This window comes from Cervus elaphus, chromosome 1 (genome assembly GCF_910594005.1).
Source record: "Cervus elaphus chromosome 1, mCerEla1.1, whole genome shotgun sequence".
NCBI lineage: Eukaryota > Metazoa > Chordata > Mammalia > Artiodactyla > Cervidae > Cervus > Cervus elaphus.
In genome coordinates, this window is record NC_057815.1 from 69,064,964 (window position 1) to 69,087,075 (window position 22,112).

Sequence of the window (22,112 nt, forward strand, 5' to 3'; positions counted from 1 at the left end):
AAACACATCTGATGATTATGTTGCTGTTAATTCTTCCTCTGTCCACGTTAAAGTATCTTCAGCCACTATGGTTTAAAAGTTGAAGTTTATTTGCTCAAAACTTTTGCCTCTTTGTTTATCTGCTTCTCAAAAAGGATTTACACATTTCTGTTGAGTTGTTAGGAATCTAGTAAATCTTTCAGCTTTTTACTGCATTGGATGAGTATTCAGTCTCACTTCCAGGGATGTGTTTGGAAACTATTTAATATATTTGAAAATCTTTGACTAATATATTGACTAATTTACTATACTGTGGGTCTGAATCCTTCATTCAGTAACTTCTGCTGGCATTATTAGGGAGTGACACCTTGTTAATTTTGTGTAGTAAAGTTTCATTTATTTGGCTTACAAATGTAAACTCTTACATATTGAACAGCAATGCAGACAAAAAATAATTGAATACGGACACAAACAGATGGAGAAATATACCGTGTTCATGGATTGGAAGAATCAATATTGTCAAAATGGCTATACTACCCAAAGCAATCTATAGATTCAATGCAATCCCTATCAAGCTACCAACGGTATTTTTCACAGAACTATAACAAATAATTTCACAATTTGTATGGAAATACAAAAAACCTCGAATAGCCAAAGTAATCTTGAGAAAGAAGAATGGAATTGGAGGAATCAACCTGCCTGACTTCAGACTCTACTACAAAGCCACAGTCATCAAGACAGTATGGTACTGGCACAAAGACAGAAATATAGATCAATGGAACAGAATAGAAAGCCCAGAGGTAAATCCACGAACCTATGGACACCTTATCTTCGACAAAGGAGGCAAGAATATACAATGGAAAAAAGACAACCTCTTTAACAAGTGATGCTGGGAAAACTGGTCAACCACTTTGTAAAAGAATGAAACTAGAACACTTTCTAACACCATACACAAAAATAAACTCAAAATGGATTAAAGATCTAAATGTAAGACCAGAAACTATAAAACTCCTAGAGGAGAACATAGGCAAAACACTCTCTGACATAAATCACAGCAGGATCCTCTATGACCCACCTCCCAGAATATTGGAAATAAAAGCAAAAATAAACAAATGGGACCTAATGAAACTTAAAAGCTTTTGCACAACAAAGGAAACTATAAGCAAGGTGAAAAGACAGCCCTCAGACTGGGAGAAAATAATAGCAAATGAAGCAACAGACAAAGGATTAATCTCAAAAATATACAAGCAACTCTTGCAGCTCAATTCCAGAAAAATAAATGACCCAATCAAAAAATGGGCCAAAGAACTAAACAGACATTTCTCCAAAGAAGACATACAGATGGCTAACAAACACATGAAAAGACGCTCAACATCACTCATTATCAGAGAAATGCAAATCAAAACCACAATGAGGTACCATTACATGCCAGTCAGGATGGCTGCTATCCAAAAGTCTACAAGCAATAAATGCTGGAGAGGGTGTGGAGAAAAGGGAACCCTCTTACACTGTTGGTGGGAATGCAAACTAGTACAGCTGCTATGGAAAACAGTGTGGAGATTTCTTAAAAAACTGGAAATAGAACTGCCATATGACCCAGCAATCCCACTTCTGGGCATACACACCGAGGAAACCAGATCTGAAAGAGACACGTGCACCCCAGTGTTCATCGCAGCACTATTTATAATAGCCAGGACATGGAGGCAACCTAGATGCCCATCAGCAGATGAATGGATAAGGAAGCTGTGGTACATATACACCATGGAATATTACTCAGCCGTTAAAAAGAATGCATTTGAATCAGTTCTAATGAGATGGATGAAACTGGAGCCCCTTATACAGAGTGAAGTAAGCCAGAAAGATAAAGACCAATACAGTATACTAACGCATATATATAGAATTTAGAAAGATGGTAACAATAACCCTATATGCAAAACAGAAAAAGAGACACAAATACAGAACAGACTTTTGGACTCTGTGGGAGAAGGCGAGGGTGGGATGTTTCGAGAGAACAGCATCGAAACATGTATATTATCTAGGGTGAAACAGATCACCAGCCCAGGCTGGATGCGTGAGACAAGTGCTTGGGGCTGGTGCACTGGGAAGACCCAGAGGAATCTGGTGGAGAGGGAGGTGGGAGGGGGGATCGGGATGGGGAATACTTGTAAATCCATGGCTGATTCATGTCAATGGATGACAAAAACCACTACAATATTGTAAAGTAATTAGCCTCCAACTAATAAAAATAAATTAAAAAAATAATTGAATAAATGGTAATAAAAAATCTATTTTTAGTTATAAACATGATTCATGATTTTTTTCTGTCAGCAAATATCAAGTACCTACTATATGCCCATCGTTAAACTAAGTACTCTGGGATGCGGAAATGTTAGGTGCAGACTCACCAACATTTATTCTTTTACCTGAGATAAAGTAGCATTTTTTTCCAGAAGAGCTCCAGTTTACAAATAGATTTAGTTTGAAAAATTATTTTTGATGTCAGTTGTTTGGATCTTAACACAGTTATAGCAGAAAAGTAACTAATTTGAAGAGAACCTTAGGAAGAGGTTGGTGAATCAGGCTAGGTGACTGGGAGAGATCTTTCCCAGGTGGATTTTGCTACTGGGAGGGCAGTTGGAGGAGCATGGGGAATGAGAGGCTGTTGGGCCAGCTCTTGATCCAGTAAGCTGGAGACTTTTCAGATCCCTGTGCAGGAGTTTTACCTTTAATACAGATATGTAAAGTTATCATTATCTGAATTTCTTTTTGACAACAACTTTTCTTTTTGGAAGAATGCTGACAGCTTCTTGGGTGAATGGACACTCTTGGGGGTTAAGAATATGGGTGTTGGAGTCAGATTGATGTGAGCTGAATTCCAGGCACTACTTCTGCTTACCCATGAGGGAGATTTTGGGCAAACTGAGTCATCTCTGAGTTTGTTGTTTTGTCTGTAAATGGAGATAACAATGTCTTCCTCATCATAAATTATTTTGAATATTAAAGGTGATAATGTATATTATGAGCCTGGCACATGAGGAAAGTTCAGTATGGACACCACTCCTCAGTAGTCTCTAAACCATATGAAAAGAGGGATTGCATCTCTAATACTTAACCACTCTGTCAGCAGTTGTGTCCCTTGAACAGTGCCTAGCATGTAGGAGGGGCTCACTTTGTTAACAAATGCAGGTGAATGCTTGCTATATTTAGAACTGTCATAGCAATAATTGAGATTAAAAATCTCAAAGGGATAGTATTTTTCCTCTCTTACCCTACCTTATCCCTAGCCTCAACTTTTGGAGTTTTATTTTTATATAACTTATATTGTCGTAATGACTATTATGTTATTGATAAAGTATAAAAAGCTTTAAATTGTTAAGAGTTCTTGTTCTGACAAAAAACTGTAGCAGCAATGTCTTCAGAGTCCAGTAGATGGCAGTGCATTCTCATTTTAATGGGAAAAAAAAATTGAAACAGGAGAATTGAGCAAACTCCAGGAGATAGTGAAGGACAGGGAAACCTGGCGTGCAGCATTCCATGGGGTCATAAGGAATCTGACATGACTGAGTGACTGGATAACAAGAATCCAAATAAAAAGGATCAAATCTTTTTGGAGTAAAACACGCTCAGGAGATTGAAATAACAATTTGGTGATTAATTTCACAAATGCAACCACATGAGTTGATCATCTCAAGTACATAGTCCAACTGAGTTTGAAGATTTAGGGACAATAGCAAGTTTCAGAGCCTGTACAAATGGAAATTCCTTATTTTATACTGGTCAAGGCATGATACTTTTACTAAGTAGAAAACCTTATTTCTAATCCCAGTTTTGTTCTGCTACTGTGTATCCTGGACCAGATCACTTAACCTCTCTTAGTTTTAGGTTCCTCATTTCCAAACTAAAAAAATTCTTATCAGCTGATTAATGCTGGAGGGAATATTAGGCTTATTTAACTCAGCGCTCTTATCTCATAGATAAAGAAACTAAGGCTTAGAGAGCCTCTTGAACTTGACATGGAGAGTAGTTTCATGCTTTAGGTGGTAACGTAGACATAGCTATAATAATATCAAAAGTAATGTAAATCATTACATACTTTCATAACTCTATAAATTATTCTGTAGGGAAGGCAGAGCGACTACTATTAGAAGTTTTAGTAGTAGTAGCAGCTGCAGGCATCTAGCAGCTAACAGTAAGTATTTGGGGAATAAATGAATGACCAGGAAATCAGGATGAGTTAGTGGCAGAACCAGGATCAGAACATAGATCTCTGTCTTTCTAGGTATGCTCTTCTTCTTTATACCATGACACCTGTGTAAAAGTGATGAATAGATGATTTTCTTCTTTTAAGTGCTTTTTGAGGTTTCTTCCATCCTTTTATTTGTGATTAAATGCTGTTAAAGATACTGTCTTTAACTTATAACAACTCAGGTGGGCAAAGTATTAGTATTTTTGTTTTCAAACTGAAGATGCTGAAACTTTGAAAAGAGATTTTTGTCTAGTTAACTTTAGAGAACTGAGAAATTAAAAAGATGGCTATTTCCTCTTGCTGGTCAAATTCATGGATGCTAACTTGTTTCCAAAGCACGTCCCACATGGTACTAGAGCAGAACATTTCAGGAGTGGGGATTAAGTGTGTCAAGTACTGCCTGTATTTTAACAACAGAGAAAGGGATATGGTATAATTTCTACCCAGATCTCTCAGTATGTCATCAAATAAAGGTTGGAGGATCGCAAAAAATAGCTCATTCTTATACACATTTTATTCAGTTTTCCTTGAAGAGCTCTGTCCCCACCCTGCCCCCTCAAGCAGATTATGAAATACAAGAAACAGACCAGACAGATCCTAAGGGACTGTTTCTAATGAATAACTTTAATTAAATTAAATAACTTTAATAACAGTTAATAATTAATAACTTTGTTAATAAAACCTCTAGGTATCTGAGCTCAGTTTAAGTCCAGGGTGAAATCTTGTTTCTGAATTATTTGAGCTGTTGTGGTATCCTAATAACAGTATTACTCAGGTGGACATGGAACTTTTGCAAACTATCATTGCTAGTTTCTACTGAGTACCTACTATATGTCAGACACTATCCTATGTACTTTTCATGTTTTATTTGATCTGTATAACAGCTCCTTGAGGTAGTTATCATCATTCTATAGATACAGTATCCTAGAAGGAAATGTTCAACTACTGATCCAGGATTAGTTCAGTTCAGTTGCTCAGTTGTGTCTGACTCTTTGAGACCCCATGAATCGCAGCACGCCAGGCCTCCCTGTCCACCACCAACTCCCAGAGTTTACCCAAACCCATGTCCATCGAGTTGGTGATGCTGTCCAACCATCTCATCCTCTGTCATCCCCTTCTCCTCCCGCCTTCAATCTTTCCCAGCATTAGGGTCTCTTCCAATGAGTCAGTTCATCGCATCAGGTGGCCGAAGTATTGGAGTTTCAGCTTCAGCATCAGTCCTTCCAATGAACACTCAGGATTGATCTCCTTTAGGATGGACTGGTTGGATGTCTTTGCAATCCAAGGTACTCTCAAGGGTCTTCTCCAACACCACAGTTCAGAAGCCTCAGTTCTTTGGCACTCAGCTTTCTTTATAGTCCAGCTCTCATCCATACATGACTACTGGGAAAACCATAGCCTGACTTAGTAAGTAGCAGAACAATGATTTGAAACCAGGTCTGATTTATTCAAAAGCCTCTTGACAACTATGCTACGTGGTGTCTTTAGGTTTCTTCCTACTTCACAGAGCATGTCAAAGTACCATGTCACTTTCTTTATATTTACTTAGAGATATCTACTATGTGCATTGTTAAGGTCAAATGAGGGTACATACATAAGTGCTCTGAATGGTATAAAGTATATTATTGTACAGACTTTGGGTATTTATCATTGTAGAGTGGGCATGCAATGCCCAAGAGGCCATCAACCCACCAAAATCCACAAAATTTCCACACATTAGTCTGTTTGGCTTTCCTCTGAGTCCCTCTTCCCCACCCCCCACCCCCGCCCCCTTTACTCTTGGATCAGATTAGCTTCTGACAGATGTTTGGAAAATCATCTCATCCTGTAATTCATATTTATAAATCCTGCTGCTGCAGTGTGGTCCCCATTCTCTCTCTTCATTGAAGCCAGAGAATAATCTGGGAAAATGCCATGTTTCCTGTTACGAATTTGGAGGATCTTGTCTCCTTAGCACAATTTTTGAGCTTTTCAGAATTTTAATACTGGAAAATTCAAAGCCAAGCACGGCTCTTCATGTAGATGTTTTAGGTTCTTAGAAAGTAAACAGAAACAGAACTCCAGACTCATCCTTACCAGGGGATTCAGAGAGTTGAAAACTTTGTTTAAATTTTGTAAACTCATCTTTATTATTCTGTCTTAGATTTGTAGTGAGGGCATTCTTGACTTTTTTTAAAAAATTTTCCCCTCTCGGAGTCAGTTTCCATTTAAATTGTTTCTCTAGAAAGCTGGGAATCCTTTCTTCGACTTTTTCACCTAGATAACATGATACCACTGTTGCCTTCTCTTCCCTCTCACTTCTCTCTTCTCTCACAATTACAGTAACTGTGTGTATGTCCTTCTTCCTGTTAGAGTGTAATCTTCTTTAGGGCTGAGGTTGTGTCTTACTCATTCTTTTAGTCCCAGGATTTGGTATAGACTTTGCTTAGAAGATATTTTTCTTGAGTGAATGAGGTCCACTAGGATCACATGGGTCCTGTCTCTGTTCTGTAGTATACTTTTCTCTTAAAGGATGGCTACTTCAGCAGGGTCACTATCAACCCTCTTGTTACGGAGTTGTATTGGTGACATTTAATCCATTTCATACTTGGAGTGTGAGACTATGATTGTGATCATTTTTTGAGAGTAGTTTAAAAAAGTGAAGTGTGAACCTTCAGTTCATACTTGTGAAGAAGAACCTTTTCATCCCTGTTGACTTGAATTTTTAAAAAAATTTAGTTTCAGGATCTGTATATCTTTGCTTAATAACATTATTCTTATTTTCATTGCTTCTGTTTTGAAGAAGAAAACATATGCTGTCTCAAACCTCAGACCAGATCTGGGGGAGTCTGCATATTCAGCTCAGGTTCAGTGTCGAGAAAGCGGTCTCACTTTCCCTCCTCAGCAGCTCAGCATCTGGGCTTCGTCAGAGCTCAGTGGCAGTGGGTGTCTGAGGCTTGAAGGTGCTTGACAGAGATACATGCACATTTTCCTCAGTTTAAAGTTAGTGACACTTAAAAGTGTGTTGATGTCCAAACTGACATACACGCATAGGAACACAGGCTTTCTTTTGATTCTTCAGGTAGCCATTTTAGGAGGAGTTGAACAAATTATTGTTGTTCAGTCAGTCAGTCGTGTCCAACTCTTTGTGACCCCATGGACTGCAGCACACCAAGCTTCCCTGTCCTCATACAAATAAATACTAAATTTTGAAAAAGTATGCTCACTATATCTGAAAATGTGCTCAAGTAGTAGAATGAGCCCCAGTTTTTTTTCCCCACTGTTCATTATGATTCCTTATTCTCCCTAAGTAAATAGAAGAGAGACTCTTTGCAGAGCTCACTTAACAGTTTTAAGAGTAATGTATATAGTCTACTAGGGCTTCCCTGGTGGTGCAATGGTAAAGAATCCGACTGCCAATGCAGAAGGCATGGCTTTGATCCCTGGGTTGGGAAACTCCCCTAGAGTGGGAAATGACAACCCATTCCACTATTCTTGCATGGAGAATCCCATGGACAGAGGAGCCTGGTGGGCTGCAGTTCATGGGGTCACAAAGAGTTGGACACAACTGAGTGACTGAACACACACACACACATACCCATATATAGTCTACCATCAGTCCCATGGGGCAGGCTTTTGCTGGGGCCTTTAAGGTATTGTCTTCAGGCTTCCACTCAGACCTTTTGTCTTCTCATCAACACGTTGTGTCTGGGTGATTCATATTTCTCCCAAGTCTACTCCTCCAGTCAGTACTTCCATATATCTAGACTTGAGTCAGATTGCTTGAGTGTTTCAGAGACTCATTGTTGTTCAATCGCTAAGTCAGGTGTGACTCTTTGTGACCCCACGGACTGTAGCACGCCAGGCCGCCAGGCTTCCCTGTCCTTTGCTATCTCCCAGAGTTTGCTCAAGCTTAAGTCTGTTGAGTCAGTGACGGCATCCAACCATCTCAGAGAAACATACTCTCCACAGTTCCTATACTGAGCTTGATCTCCCCCATCCTTATTGTATTCCTTGGTTCAGTGCATGTACTGTTGTGCATACATTTTCTCAAGTCAGAGCAGGGAGTCATCCTAAATGCTCCTCTCTTTTTCTGAGTTACTTTTTGAATCACTACTTGAATCTACTAAACATCTGTTTCTTTCCTGGTTCTTGACATTGGAGCCAGATTTATCTTTCTAAAATGTTCATCATGTCCCTCTTATGCAAGTCATTTCAGAGTAGTTAATGGACTTGTAAGGTCTTACAGTGATCTAATTCTTGATTTTGAAGCACCCCACCCATTACAGTTTCTTAAAAAGCTGAAATTTACCCATTTCAGTTTTAGAGCTTAGACCTCCTTTCCATAGAATGGTTTTCTGTGACATACCCCCAAGTACAGTTTGGACACCCATCTGTGTACTCTCATAGACCCTTGCTTTTCATTTTTCTTGTCGCCGTCCTTAACTAGTTATATTCTGGTTACGCATTTACTCAACTCTCTTTCTTACTAGACCGTGCACTGTGTAAGAGCAGGGACAGTATCTGTAAATGAATTATCCCTAGTGCTTAGCATGGTGCCGGGCATGTAGTAATGATTCAGCAAATACTTATTGAATGAGTGAATGAATGTTGTAGTAGCAGATCATTTAAACCTCTGCTGGGATATACTGTTTCATTGTCATCAGTTGTATAGCATGTTGTTCAAAATTCTCATTCATCTGTGTTTAAATAGTTTCTGACCACTTCTTCATAGACATCTGCTGTTGCAAATTATTATATTTTAAATGGATCTCTTTAATTTTCTCTCCAGGTTTGCTTTCCCTTCCAGTTTTTTGGGGTTTTTTTTTTGCATTTTTATTAACTATTTTTTCCATTTATCGAGGTCTCAAATTTTGCAGTTAGCCTTGATTGATTTCTTTTATCCACTCAATTCATTCAGCTCCTGGACTCTTTTGAGTCCTTCTTTGAAATCACTCATTTTTGGCTGCTTTTCCATATCCATTGCCATGATCTAAGCTCAGCCTGGCACCTTCATAAGGCAGGATTACTGCAGTAGTTTCCTGGCGAGCCTGTGGCTCTGGTCTCTTTGTATCCACTTTGTCTGATTCACCACTGCCTGATTAATCTTATTCCTAAAGCATACTTTCATTTTTTTTTTTTTTTATTCCTTTGCTTAAAGGTTGTATGGAGTTACTTCTGGTCTGCTAGATGTGGCCAAATCTCTGACCTAATTTCCTTTTCTCCGTCAACCTAAATTCAGTCAGTGGTATAGTACTTTTGGGTATATCTCTGCTTTTATCTTTACTTCTTTTCTCTGTCTGTCTTCTTTATTCTTCAGAATTTGAGTTCTCATTCCCTGTAGTACATGTGGATTTCTAAAATAGCCTCCTAACGGGTGTTTGGGCATTCTGCTTCCTCTAGTTTGTCATATGTGTCATTACCAGAGTAACTTTCCTTAAATGCAGCTTTGATCATTGTCCTACACTGTCGGAAACTTTTCATGAGTCCTTTATGAAGGTTGTCTCACTTTTTAGTGTGACATTCAAGGCTTTGTGTCTGGCCCTCTGTACCTTGTCACGTAGCTGTATCTCCCACTATTTTCCCCTGTGGTGTTCCAAGTAATTTTGACATCATTGGAGCTGAACAAATTGGACCACTGTTTAATTTTCTCTGAATACAGCTTATGTTTTCCCACTGCCATGCTTCAGCTAAAGGTGTTCATTCTGTGTGGGACTTTCCTTCACTGCCATTCAGCTTTCTGTACTTGTTAATCTATCCCAAGTATTGCTACCCCTGCAGCCTTTGATGTTTCTGCTTCTACTAGGTGGAATCTTTACCATACTGGAACTCGTATAGCTTTTCTTTTTAACCTTTCTCACAAGCAATTTTATTTCACTTGGAACCTTAACTGGGTTATATACTTTATTCGGTTGTATACTTTTATAAGGATGATAGAAATTGCCTGACATCTTGTATGTATTAGATATGCAGTAAACACTGAAATGAATAGGTGTATGTGTATATTGTTGTTTACTTCATAAACAGTTATCCTGTCCACGGGATTATTTTAGTAGAACTTTTATAGTTTTAATAAAGGATTGTCTTTGACTGTTTTAGTAGCTGACAACTCTCAAAACATACAGTAACACATTTTAAAAGTTGACATATTCAGTGATCTAATACATGGATAAGCAAATTACAGTCCCCACATGTTTTTATGTGGCCTGTGAGCTAAGAATGGTTTTTACATCTGTAAAGAATTTGAAGGCAAAAACAAAGAAAAGTATGCAATGGAGATGATGTGGATTGCAAAGCCTTAAATATTTACAATCTGGCCATTGACTGAGAAAGTTTGTAGATCACTGATCTAGAAACACACCTGATCATCTGCCTGGAATTACTGTTGGTCTTTGGGTATGTGAAATTATCTGTTTCCTTGAGCAGTTTAACAGGCGCTCACCCAGACTGGTGCCTATCCTCTTTGCTTCTTTGAAAACGAATTGTTAGGCCTGGCTTCAGGAGAATTTTGAGTGACACGTAAATCTCCTCAGGGCTCTTTGGCACTTGGCAGTATCTCACACAGATAACCAGATACAAATGAGCCATTTCTTTCCATTATGATCCTTCATCAGAAGTCTGTCGGGATTGCACATCTGGTGACGTTAGATGTCATTCAGAGCAAGGCTCTTAGCATATTTCAAGAATGTTAATTGCTGAGTTGTGGCTGAAGCAGAAGGGTTTAATAATGTCCTTGAGTTGCCTTAAATGTACATGGACCCAGAATTTGAGAACTGGAAAAGGTCTTAGAGATCAAGTAAAGCATGGTCATTAAGAACACAAGCTGTGGAGCCAGACTGAATGGCTCTTCTACTTAATCCTCCCTGTGTCTCAGTTTCCTTACCTTTAAAGTGGGGATAAGAATAGTACCTGTTTCACAGGGTCTCGTGAGTATTATGTATGTTAACCTTTAATGTTAATATAAAACATTCATTTAGCTTGAAAAGCAACACTGCCTGGAATACTGTGAATGCTCATACATGTTACTTTGTGTTTGGCTATTATTGTTTATCATTGTTTATATTAGTAGTAGTTTCATCTCATTTTATTGTTAAAGAAACTAAGACCTAGAGGAGTTAAGTGGTTTTCTTCACTTCCATGATAGGCAGAGTGGATTAAGACGCAGAATTCTTTCTATAATGTGTTGCTTTTAGTTGTATGTGAGTGTGGATAAGTTTTTAGTAGAAAAGATGTTCGGCAGCTTTTTACATAAAATAAGAACAGCTAAGTGGAGTGTCACCAATCATTTCTCGTGAGAATCTTAAGTTTATTTCTGGTGTCTTTGCGTAGCTCATTTATAGGATTGTCTCCTGTCTCTTCAGCTGCCCTCATGTAGATTATTTCATAGCCAACTGTCTCTCTTTTTAATTGGGTTGAAATTTATATAACATGAATTGATGCTATTTGTGGGGGGGGGGCTTCATTGCACAACTTCTGGAATCTTAGTTTCCCCACCAGGGATCAAACCCAGGCCCCAGCAGTGAAAGCACCGAGTTATAACCACTGGACCACCAAGGAATTCCCTAAGCATTTTAAAGTGTGTGATTCAGTGGCATTGGGAACGTTCACAATGTTGTGCAAACACTATCTCCATCAAGTTGCATAACATTTTTATCACAGCAAAAGAAAATGCCATTAAGTGTTCACTCTCCATTTTGTGTCCCCCAACCCCCAGCAACTACCAACTTGCTTTTCTTTCTACGGTTTCACTTATTCTGAGTATTGAATATAAAGGGAATCATACAATACATAACCTTTTATGTCTGGCTGCTTAGTGCTTTTGAGGTGCATCCAAATGTAGCATGTGTCACTACTACTTTTCTTGGCTGAGTGATATCCCATTGTATGAATATACTATATTGAGTTTATCTGTTCATCTACTGATGTTTGAATTGTCCCTACCTTTTGGCTGTTGTGAATAGTGCTGCTGTGAACATTTATGTACAAGAATTTGTTTTCAGTTCTTTTGGCTTTATACCTTGGAGTGGAATTGCTAGATGACATAGTGATTCTATGCTTCACTTTTTGAGGAATTGACCAACTTTTTTCCATAGATGCTGACCACTTTATGTTCCCAACAGCTGTGTACTAGGGTTGACAATTTCTCCACAGCTTTACCAACATTATTTTTTGTTTTTTCCAAATTTTAAATTTTATTTTTATTACAAAATATTAAGTGGAATCTCATTGTGATTTTTGAATTACATTTTCCTAATGACTAGTGATATTGGGCTTCTTTTCATGTGCTTGTTGGCTGTTCGTATATCTTTTCTGTAAGTGTCTCTTTGAGTCCTTTGCCCAGTTTATAATTGGGTTGTCTGTTTGCTGTTGAGTTGTCAGACTTCTTTATGTATTCTGGATATTAGACCTTTATCAGATACATGATTTGAAAATATTTTCTCCCTTTTTTTAGATTTTTTTTTTTTTTTTGCTTTCTTCATAGTGTCCTTTGTTGCACAAAAGTTTAATTTTGATGAAGTCCAATTTATTATTTCTTTTGTTGCTTATGCTTTTGGCGTCATATTTAAGAATCCATTGGCAAATCCGAGGTTTTATAGATAACCTCCGAGGTTATATAGTGTTCATCCACTGATGGATGTTTGACTTGTTCCTACCTTTTGGCTGTTGTGGATAGTGCTGCTGTGAACATTTATGTACAAGAATTTGTGTTCAGTTCTTTTGGCTTTATACCTTGGAGTGGAATTGCTAGATGACATAATAATTCTATGCTTCACTTTTTGAGGAATTGCCAAACTTTTTTCCATAGCTGCTGACCACTTTATGTTCCCAACAGCAGTATACTAGGGTTGGCAACCATTAGGTGCCTTAATGGTTTTATTGTTTTAGTTTTTACACTTAGGTCTTTGATCCTAGTTGCAATTTTTGTATATGGTGTTAGGGATGGGTCCAACTTTATTCTTTTGCATGTGGCCATTTAGTTGTTTCAGCATCATTGTTGAAATGACAGTTCTTTCTCAGGCCTGACACCTTTGTTTAAAATCAGTTGACTTAGATAGATGAATTTATTTCTGTATTCTTGGTTCTATTTCATTGATGTATATGTCTGTCATTATGCCAGTACAACGCTGATTTGATTAGTATTGCTTTGTAGCAAATATTGAATTGGGAAATATGAGTTCTTCAACTTGATATGTTGTGTTGACTTGATTTTCATTTATCAAACCAGCTTAACATACCTTGGGTAAATACCATTTGTTCCTGGTATATAAATCTTTTTCTAGAAAATTATTTTAATTGTGGTGAAATATACATAATATAAAATTCGCTATCTTAACCATTTTAAGTGTACAGTTTGGTGGCATTAAGGACATTCACCTTGTTTTACCACTATCACTACTGTCCATCTCCAGAACTCTTTTTGTCTTGTGAAACTGAAACTCTCTATCTACCCTTTAAGTAATAACTCCCCATCTCCCTCCTCCTCAAGTCTCTGGTACTCACCCTTCTACTTTCTGTTTCTATGAATTTGACTGCTCTTGGTACCTTAAATAAGTGGAACTACATAATATTTATCCTTTTGTCACTAGCTTGTTTTACTTAACATAATGTGTTTAAGGGTCATGCGTGTTACAGCATGTGTCAGAATTTATTTCCTTTTTAAGGATAAATAGTATTATGTTATATGAATATACCATATTTTATCTGTTCATCTGTTGATGAACACTTGGGTTACTTCCACCCCTCGACTACTGTGAATAACGCTCCTATGAACATGGGTGTACAAATTTCTCTTTCTTTGAGTTTTTGCTTTCAGTTCTTTTGGGTATATTCCCAGAAGTAGAATTGCTAGACCAGATTAGCTTTGCTAATACATTTGACTCTTGAATAACGTGTGTTTGAACTGGGCAGGGCTACTAATATGTGGTTTGTTTTTTTTCCGCCAATAAGTCTGAACTACAGTACTACATAATGTACAGTTGGTCAAATCCATCGATGCAGAACAATGCATATGGAACTGTGGGTACAGAGAACTGATTGTAAAGTTATATGTGGATTTTTAACCATGTAGGGGTCGTTGCTCCCACCCCCTCTTTGTTCAAGGGTATTTTGTTAAGGATTTTTTTCTCTATAATGTATGTATATATGTTTTTTATATATATGGGATATTGGTCTATAATTTTCTTGTGATGTTATTATCTGGCTTGGGATCAGGGTAATACTGGTCTCATAGAATGAGTTAAGAAGTATTTCCCCCTCTTTCATTTTTTGGAAGACTTATAGAAGGGTTGGTGTTATTTTCTCTTTAAGTGATCGGTAGATTTTGCCAAATTATGCAGTTCTGGGCTTTTCTTTGCTGGGAGTTTTATAATTACTGATTTAACTTATTTAGTTTTGTTATAACTTTGTTAAATTAACATTTGTTGAGTAGAGCACAGAAAACCACAAGAGAAATTGAAATAGAGACATTTGTTACTCATAGATTCTGGAGGAATTATTGAGAAGGCTTTGAAGTGGCCACATGGGGAGGTCAAGGAAGAGTGCAGACAGAGAAATGGAGGATCTGGGACATATGTCTTTTTTAGAGTCTGTCTGTAGAGTGCTTTGGGGTTCCTGGGCTTGGGTGGGTTGTTTAGTTCAAACCAAAAGAGCAGGGATTTGGTAAGCTCCATGGGGATTTTTATCTAAGGGGCATGTAGAGCATACAGGTCCTGGGAAGCAGGGGAGACTGTTGATCACAAGTATTAACAGAATCTACATTTGCTTATAACTCTGCAGCCTGCGATCTAGGGCATGCACTTCCCTAAAGAGGGGTCTAGTGTTGGTGTAAGGTCCCTAAAGGCTACTTGGCCAAACAAAATGGATGTCAAGGCGGTGATACCATGGAGTAACCTAGCTAAACTCTTTGACAACTTGTGGATCTGTCCAGATTTTCTGTTTTTTCCTGAATCACTTTTGTGAGTTTCTGTTTTTCTAGGAATTTTCATTTTGTCTAGGTTCCCTGAGTTTTTGGCATACAATTGTTCATCAGTTCAGTTCGGTAGCTCAGCCATGTTCAACTCTTTGCAACCCCATGGACTGCAGTATGCCAGGTTTCCCTGTCATTACCAACTTCTGGGGCTTGCTCAGACTCATGTCCATCGAGTCGGTGATGCATTGGTGATGCCATCCAACCATCTCATCCTCTGTCGGCCCTTTCTCCTCCTGCCTTCAATCTTTCCCAGCATCAGGGTCTTTTCCAATGAGTCAGTTCTTCACATCAGGTGGCCAAAGTGTTGGAGTTTCAGCTTCAGCGTCAGTCCTTCCAGTGAAGATTCAGGACTGAGTTCCTTTAGGATGGACTGGTTGGGTCTACTTGCAGCCCAAGGGACTCTTAAGAATCTTCACCAACACCACACTTCAAAAGCATCAATTCTTTAGTGCTCAGCTTTCTCTACAGTCCAACTCTCACATCCATACATGACTACTGGAAAAACCATACTTTGACTAGACGGACCATTGTTGGCAAAGTAATGTCTGTCTATGTTGATCATAGCTTTTCTTCAAAGGAGCAAGCGTCTTTTAATTTCATGGCTGCAGTCACCATCTGCAGTGATTTTGGAGCCCAAGAAGCCTCTCACTGTTTCTATTGTTTCCCCATCTGTTTGCCATAAAGTGATGGGATGCCATGATCTTAGTTTTTTGAATGTTGAGTTTTAAGCCAACCTTTTCACTTTCCTTTTTCATTTTCATCAAGAGGCTCTTATAGTATTCTTATATAATTAATATTTCCTGTCTTTATAAGATTAATGGTAAAGTTCTCACTTTCATTCCTGATTTTAGTGATTGGAGTGTTCTCTCCTCTTTTCTTGGTTGGTCTGGCTTAATGTTTGTCAGTTTTATTGGCTCTTTTCACAGAACCAAGTTAGTTTTATTGATTTTTCTCTATTGTTTTTTATTCTATATTTCATGGAAAGGGTTAGTTGCTCAGTCGTGTCCGACTCCGTGACCCCATGGACTGTAGCCCTCCAGGCTCCTCTGTCTGTGGAATTATCCAGGCAAGAATACTGGAGTGGGCTGCCATTCTCTTCTCCAGGGGATCTTCCCGACCCAGGGGTTGAATCTGGATCTCCCGTGCTCACTTCGGCAGCACATATACTAAGATTGGAACGATATAGAGAAGATTAGCATGGCCCCTGTGCAAGGATGACATGCAAATTCGTGAAGCATTCCATATTTTTGAAGACCCAGAGGAATGGGATGGAGAGGGAGGTGGGAGGGGGGATCAGGATGGGGAACACATGTAAATCCATGGCTGATTCATGTCAATGTATGGCAAAAACCACTACAATATTGAGAAGAGATTAGTCTCCAACTAATAAAAATAAATGAAAAAAAAAAAAATCTGGATCTCCCATGTTGCAGACAGACTCTTTACCATATGAGCTGCCAGGATCTCTGCCCTAATCTTTATTATTTGCTTCCTTCTTACTTTGGGTTTAGGTTTTCTTTTTATTGTTCCTTAAGGTGGAAGATTACGTTACTGATTCGAACTCTCTCTCCTTTTTCTTCTTTTTAATGTAAAATTTACAGCTGCACTTATCACTCTGAGCACTTTTTCACTGTATCCTATGTGTTTTATATGTTGTACTTTTATGCAACATAGCATTTAATTATTAACCTTATGATTTGTTCTTTGACCCACTGGTCATTTAAGAGTATGTTGTTTAGTTTGCAGTTTGTGAATTTTCCAAGTTTCCTTTTGTTACTGTTTTTTAGTTTCATTACATTGTGATCAGAAGAGATATTTTGTATGATTTCAGTGTTTAGAAATCTATTGAGATTTTCTTTGTGATAACATATGGTCTATCCTAAAGAATATTCCATGTGCATTTGAGAATATTTGTATGGTTGTTGTTGAGTGGACCATGCTATATACATTTGTTAGGTCTATTTGGTTTATAGTATTGTTGATATTTTTTGTTTCATTCTTTCTCTTTTTTATGGTTGTGCTATCCATTGTTAAAAGTGGGATGTTGACTTCTGCTGTTTCTCATTTTAGTTTTGTAGTTTTGACTTCATATGTTTTGTTATATGTTGTTAAGTACATGTATGTTTATAATCATTTATATCTTCTTGATCCTTTTAAAACTGCATAATGTCTGTTTTGGTCATTTGTTTTGTTTTAATGTCTATTTGTCTGATATTAGTTTACACATTCCAGTTCTCTTTTGGTTACTACTTACATAGGATATCTTTCCATCCTTCCATTTTCAACCTATTTATATGTTTTTGATTCTAAAGTACATCTCTTGTAGATAGCATATTGTGGATCATTAAAAAGAAAATCCATTTGGCCAATCTCTGCCTTTTAATTGTAGTGTAATTTAATTCATTAACACTTACTGTAATTACAGATGGAAGGACTTCTGCCATTCTTTGATTTGTTTTCTTATTTCTTTTTGTTCCTCATTTCTTCCATTACTACCTTCTTTTGTATTAGTTATTTTCTCATATAACATTTGAGTCCTTTCTCTTTTCTTTCACTATGCATCTTTTAGTTATTTTCTTAGTGTCTGCCCCAAGGGTTATAGTTGACATCTTAATTTGTAAGTTTAGCTAAAGTTAATATTAGTGTTAGTATTATATAAAACTTTTCTTCTCTGTGGCTCTGTTCCCCCACTTTTATCATCACATTACATCTTTATTATTGTGTACCCATAAGGGTAGATTTATAATGATTGTTTCATTTATTTGCTAATTGATTGATATTAAATACTAAACCACTCTTGCATTCTTAAAATAAATTCAGTCAAAATTAAGTGTTGTTGTTTTATCCTTATAATGTATTTCTGGTTCAACTTTCTAATGTTTTGCTAAGATTTTTGTGTCTGTAATCATGAGGATATTGGCTTATAATTATCTGTGTGTGTGTGTGTGTGTGAGAGAGAGAGAGAGAGAGAGAGATAAGGTTTAGTGTCAGAAATGTGGTTGGAAATTGTTCCTTTCCACTCTGTTTTATGAAGGGGTTTGTACTAAATTGATGCTATTTCTTAAACATTTGATATAATTCAGTGAAGCAACCTGGACCAAGACTGTTTTTGTGGAAAGATTTTTCAACTACTTATTCACTTAAAAATAGTTATAGAGTTATTACTCAGCTATTATCCATTTTGGCATGTTGTAGCTGAATTTGTCTAATTAATCTAAGTTGTCAAATTTGTTAGCATGAAGTTCTTCATGATATTCTCCTAATAACCTTTTTAATATCTGCAGCAATGTAATTTTTGGAAAATGCTTATATTAGCATCATAGCAGGCATACAGTGCTTATTACATACCTTTGATTTTACAAATATTAGCTCTTTTAATTCCCATGACAATTTGTGAGGTAGATAGTATTATCATCTCCATGTTATAGATGAGAAACCAAAGTTAAACTGAAAGAAGTTAGGTGCCTTGCTCAAGCTTACAGAACTGGTGTGTTAAGGGCTTAAGTTGTAATCCAGGTGGTCTGGGTCCAGAGTCCTTTTTTCTTAACTACTATTTACTTTGCCTTTCTGAAATGCCAGATAGCTGTTCTGTTCTTAAGAAATTGTGCTATGTTCACTGTAGAAACCAGCCTTGCTCCCAACACCTTAACACCACTGAGTGGAATTATTTGTTTCAGGTATTCCTAATTAAAACTTGGAATGCCTTTTCTCCCATAAAAACATTACATATGTTGGCTAGGCATACTTGAAATATTATTGTTAATACTCTTCTTCAGCCACATAATATGTTAAAAAGACTTCTGGGGTTTCGCTGGGAAGTTTACCAAAATTTATAATGTGAAACATTGTTTCTGTGGGAAAATATTAGAAGAAATTTATTTTAAATTCACTTGCCTAAAATGTTAAACTTCAATTATGTGAAAGTGTTTCTTAATTTCTTAATGATTTGAACCTACTGAGTTATTATTAAATCATAATTTAAAAAAGACAAACATCATGATTAATATGGACACATATTTTGTTTTACTTTGATTAATTTGTTGATAAATGTCTTTTAGGGTTATTCAAATGTCCAGAAGAATATTCTTCTTCAGGTGGATCAGAACTGTGTTCGCAATTCTTATGATGTCTTCTCTTTGCTGCGGTAAGAAACTTCTTAAGAGTCCTCTTGCATTTTCTAAAGAATCTTCCTCATTCTGAGTTTGTGACATTTCAGTGTGAGGAAACGTATGGGAGCTTTAGAAGCTGTTACTCAGACTTAGCATTTTTTAGTGAGAGGTTCATAAATTTTGTAGCTACAGTTATTTAAGTTTATCTCTTTTACAAAGCCTTTCAAATGCCATTTTTTTCCTGCGGACAGTGGGAGAGAATGATTGGAAGCTAGTGATCTTAAAGTAGGGACATGAGCTGTTTCCGGTCTTCTGCACTATAAAGAACAGCAACCAGAGGTATAAAATTTAGACTTATCAAAATTGTAACAATGATGCCATTACTTAGAAAAGCTCTGCAATAGGCCTAGACGTAGCTTAGAGTTTTGACCTGCTGTAAAAGAATCATGTTTGGCAAGTCAAAGAGCTTTGCGTGAAGCTCATGTGCTCAGAGGCTTAACTGCCTCAGCTCTGTATTTTCATAATGTCTGGGTTTAATTTTTTAAGATTTTTAAATTTGGTTTTAATTTTCAGTGTGGTAGATCATCAAGGACATTTTCCCAGGAGGCAGGCTACCAAAATAAATGCAGTTTAAAATAAAGTTAACAGTGACACTCAACCTGTGTTCACCCTACTCAGACAGATGGTTCATTGAAACTCGATTTTGGCAGTCTTTTCCTAATGTTTACATAGCACATCATAAATTTCAGACCATTAGACATCCTCTATATATCTGTTGGAGGAAGAGTCCAGAAAGATGATTGAACCCTTGTCCAATTGGATGGTTGTTTATTTTGTAAACGTTGTTAAATGAGCCTTTCCTTTGCAAATCTTGAATCTTGTTATACAGAATGATAGAGAGTTTGGTCACATGGACTATGTAAATTGCTCTTAAGAGACAATGATTTCAACTAAAGTAACCACACACATTTGATGTCTTTTGATTTTTACCTGAGAGATCCTTTGACTTCTTAGGATATGTACCAGAATGGACGGAATTTAGTAATTGAATGGTAGAGATAGAAAACAAGTTGTGTCAAAATATATTGCTCTTATTTTGAGCCTATTCAGTTTGGATTACATTGAGTTTTAAGTATTGAAAAGAGGGATGCACAGAAATAGTTTGAATTGTGAGTAAGCCACTAATATTTCTTGGCCTATTTTCCTCAGTAAGATGAGAGTTATAGATACTATTATGTTTAAAGATATTTTTGAAGTGTGAGAGTTTATTATGTTATTAGAGAAATCAGTAAAGTTAAAAGCAAAAGGAACACAGAGTCAGTGAGAAGAAGAGAATTTGGGAAAGGTGGTATCATAGAATCTAAGAAAACAGAGATTTAAGGGGTATTGAAGGCCCTGGTGGCTTAGTGGGTAAAGCGTCTGCCTGCAGTGCGGGAGACCAGGGTTCGATCCCTGGGTCGGGAAGATCCCCTGGAAAAGGAAATGGCAATCCACTGCAGTACTCTAGCCTGGAAAGTCCCATGGACGGAGGAGCCTGGTAGGCTACAGTCCACAGGGTCGCAAAGTTCGGACATGACTGAGCAACTTCACTTTCCTTTCCTGAAAGCTCTGTATAGTAATGATTCAGGAGAATAAGAGCTGAAGAAAGACTGTGGAATCTTGGGAAGCAGCTTGGTATAGTGAAGAATGTGTTGACTGACTTGCCTGTGATTTTAATTATCCTTGATTTATCCTAATTCATTTAACCTCTTTGATGTTCTAAAATATAGAAGCAGTGGTGTTACAGTTTGTTTAATTTACAAGCATTTTCACATCTGTTACCTTTTTATCCTAGAAGTTTTCTGTGTTCCCACATCAGGGATCAGCTTTTGTCTTCCATGTAGAAGCTGAGGCCAAGGGGCAGTCAATTACTTATCAGTACTTAGCTGAGGGGACACACACTAAGAAAGAGCCAGACTGGAGATTGGTATGAAGGTTATCTGGCAAACAAAATTTGCAAACCCTTTTCACGCTCTGACTTATCCTAGACTGGTGGTTATTGGGTGCATGTAGCATAATGATAGAGAAAATTTCTGAAAGTCATAGAGCCCTCCATAAATTCAAAATCATAAAAATTAGTTTGGTAGTTGCTCAGTTAATTAACACTGATCTTGCAATGAAATGTCTCTGGGGAGTTTCACTTCTGGAGTGCCTTCTAGATTCCTTAGGTGTGTCAGCAGTTAGAATAACCTTGTTAATAATTGCCTGCTCATCACCTTTATGTAAATCTTTTGTAGCTGGTAACACAGATATACTTTTTTCTGAACCAAATCTAATGTCTGTTTGTCAAGTAAATTGGCTGAACCCGGAAAGTTACTCTGGAGCTAGAAACTTTAAATTATACTTGTCAATGTTAATGAGTAAAATGGAACTTTCTTTGCAAATTCACACAGTTCAGAGTAATTGTCATGTATCTGCCTAATTAAAAGTTCTTTTCCCACTGTTCTTATCATGAGATACATATTAAGTGATTGCTGAGAAAGTTAATGTGGTGCTAATTAATTTTGTTCATTGTTTCCCCTCCTTAACTCAGGCAACATTGTTCCTGGATGGAGTAATTTTTTAAAATATACCTTTTTCTTTCCTGATGATTTCTTTTTTTTTTTTTTTTAATTGTTACTTCTCGATCTGTGATTTTATGTGAAAATACAGAGTCTGAATTTTTTAATATGACTTACTCCACAAAATTCTCAGTACTGTTTGGAGTCAGGGTTAGAACCCACGTCTACTGTTAGTAACTCTCACTGTGTTTTTGTGTTGGTAGCTGCTATGAATTGATAATGTCCCACCT

At 37.2% G+C, this 22,112-nt stretch overlaps 1 protein-coding gene and 1 non-coding gene across 5 annotated transcripts in view; both read left to right on the forward strand.

The window, feature by feature from the left end:
* Positions 1-22,112, forward strand: part of UVRAG (UV radiation resistance associated) — a 319,155-nt gene that overhangs the window by 63,494 nt on the left and 233,549 nt on the right. For all 4 annotated transcript variants that reach the window (XM_043907751.1, XM_043907741.1, XM_043907747.1 and 1 more), the window contains one exon: positions 19,232-19,317. In XM_043907751.1, coding sequence (XP_043763686.1) covers positions 19,232-19,317 — 86 coding nt within the window. The remainder of the gene's footprint in view (positions 1-19,231; positions 19,318-22,112) is intronic.
* Positions 16,316-16,422, forward strand: LOC122703943. The gene has a single exon (XR_006343678.1). It is a non-coding gene; the product is annotated as a U6 spliceosomal RNA (small nuclear RNA).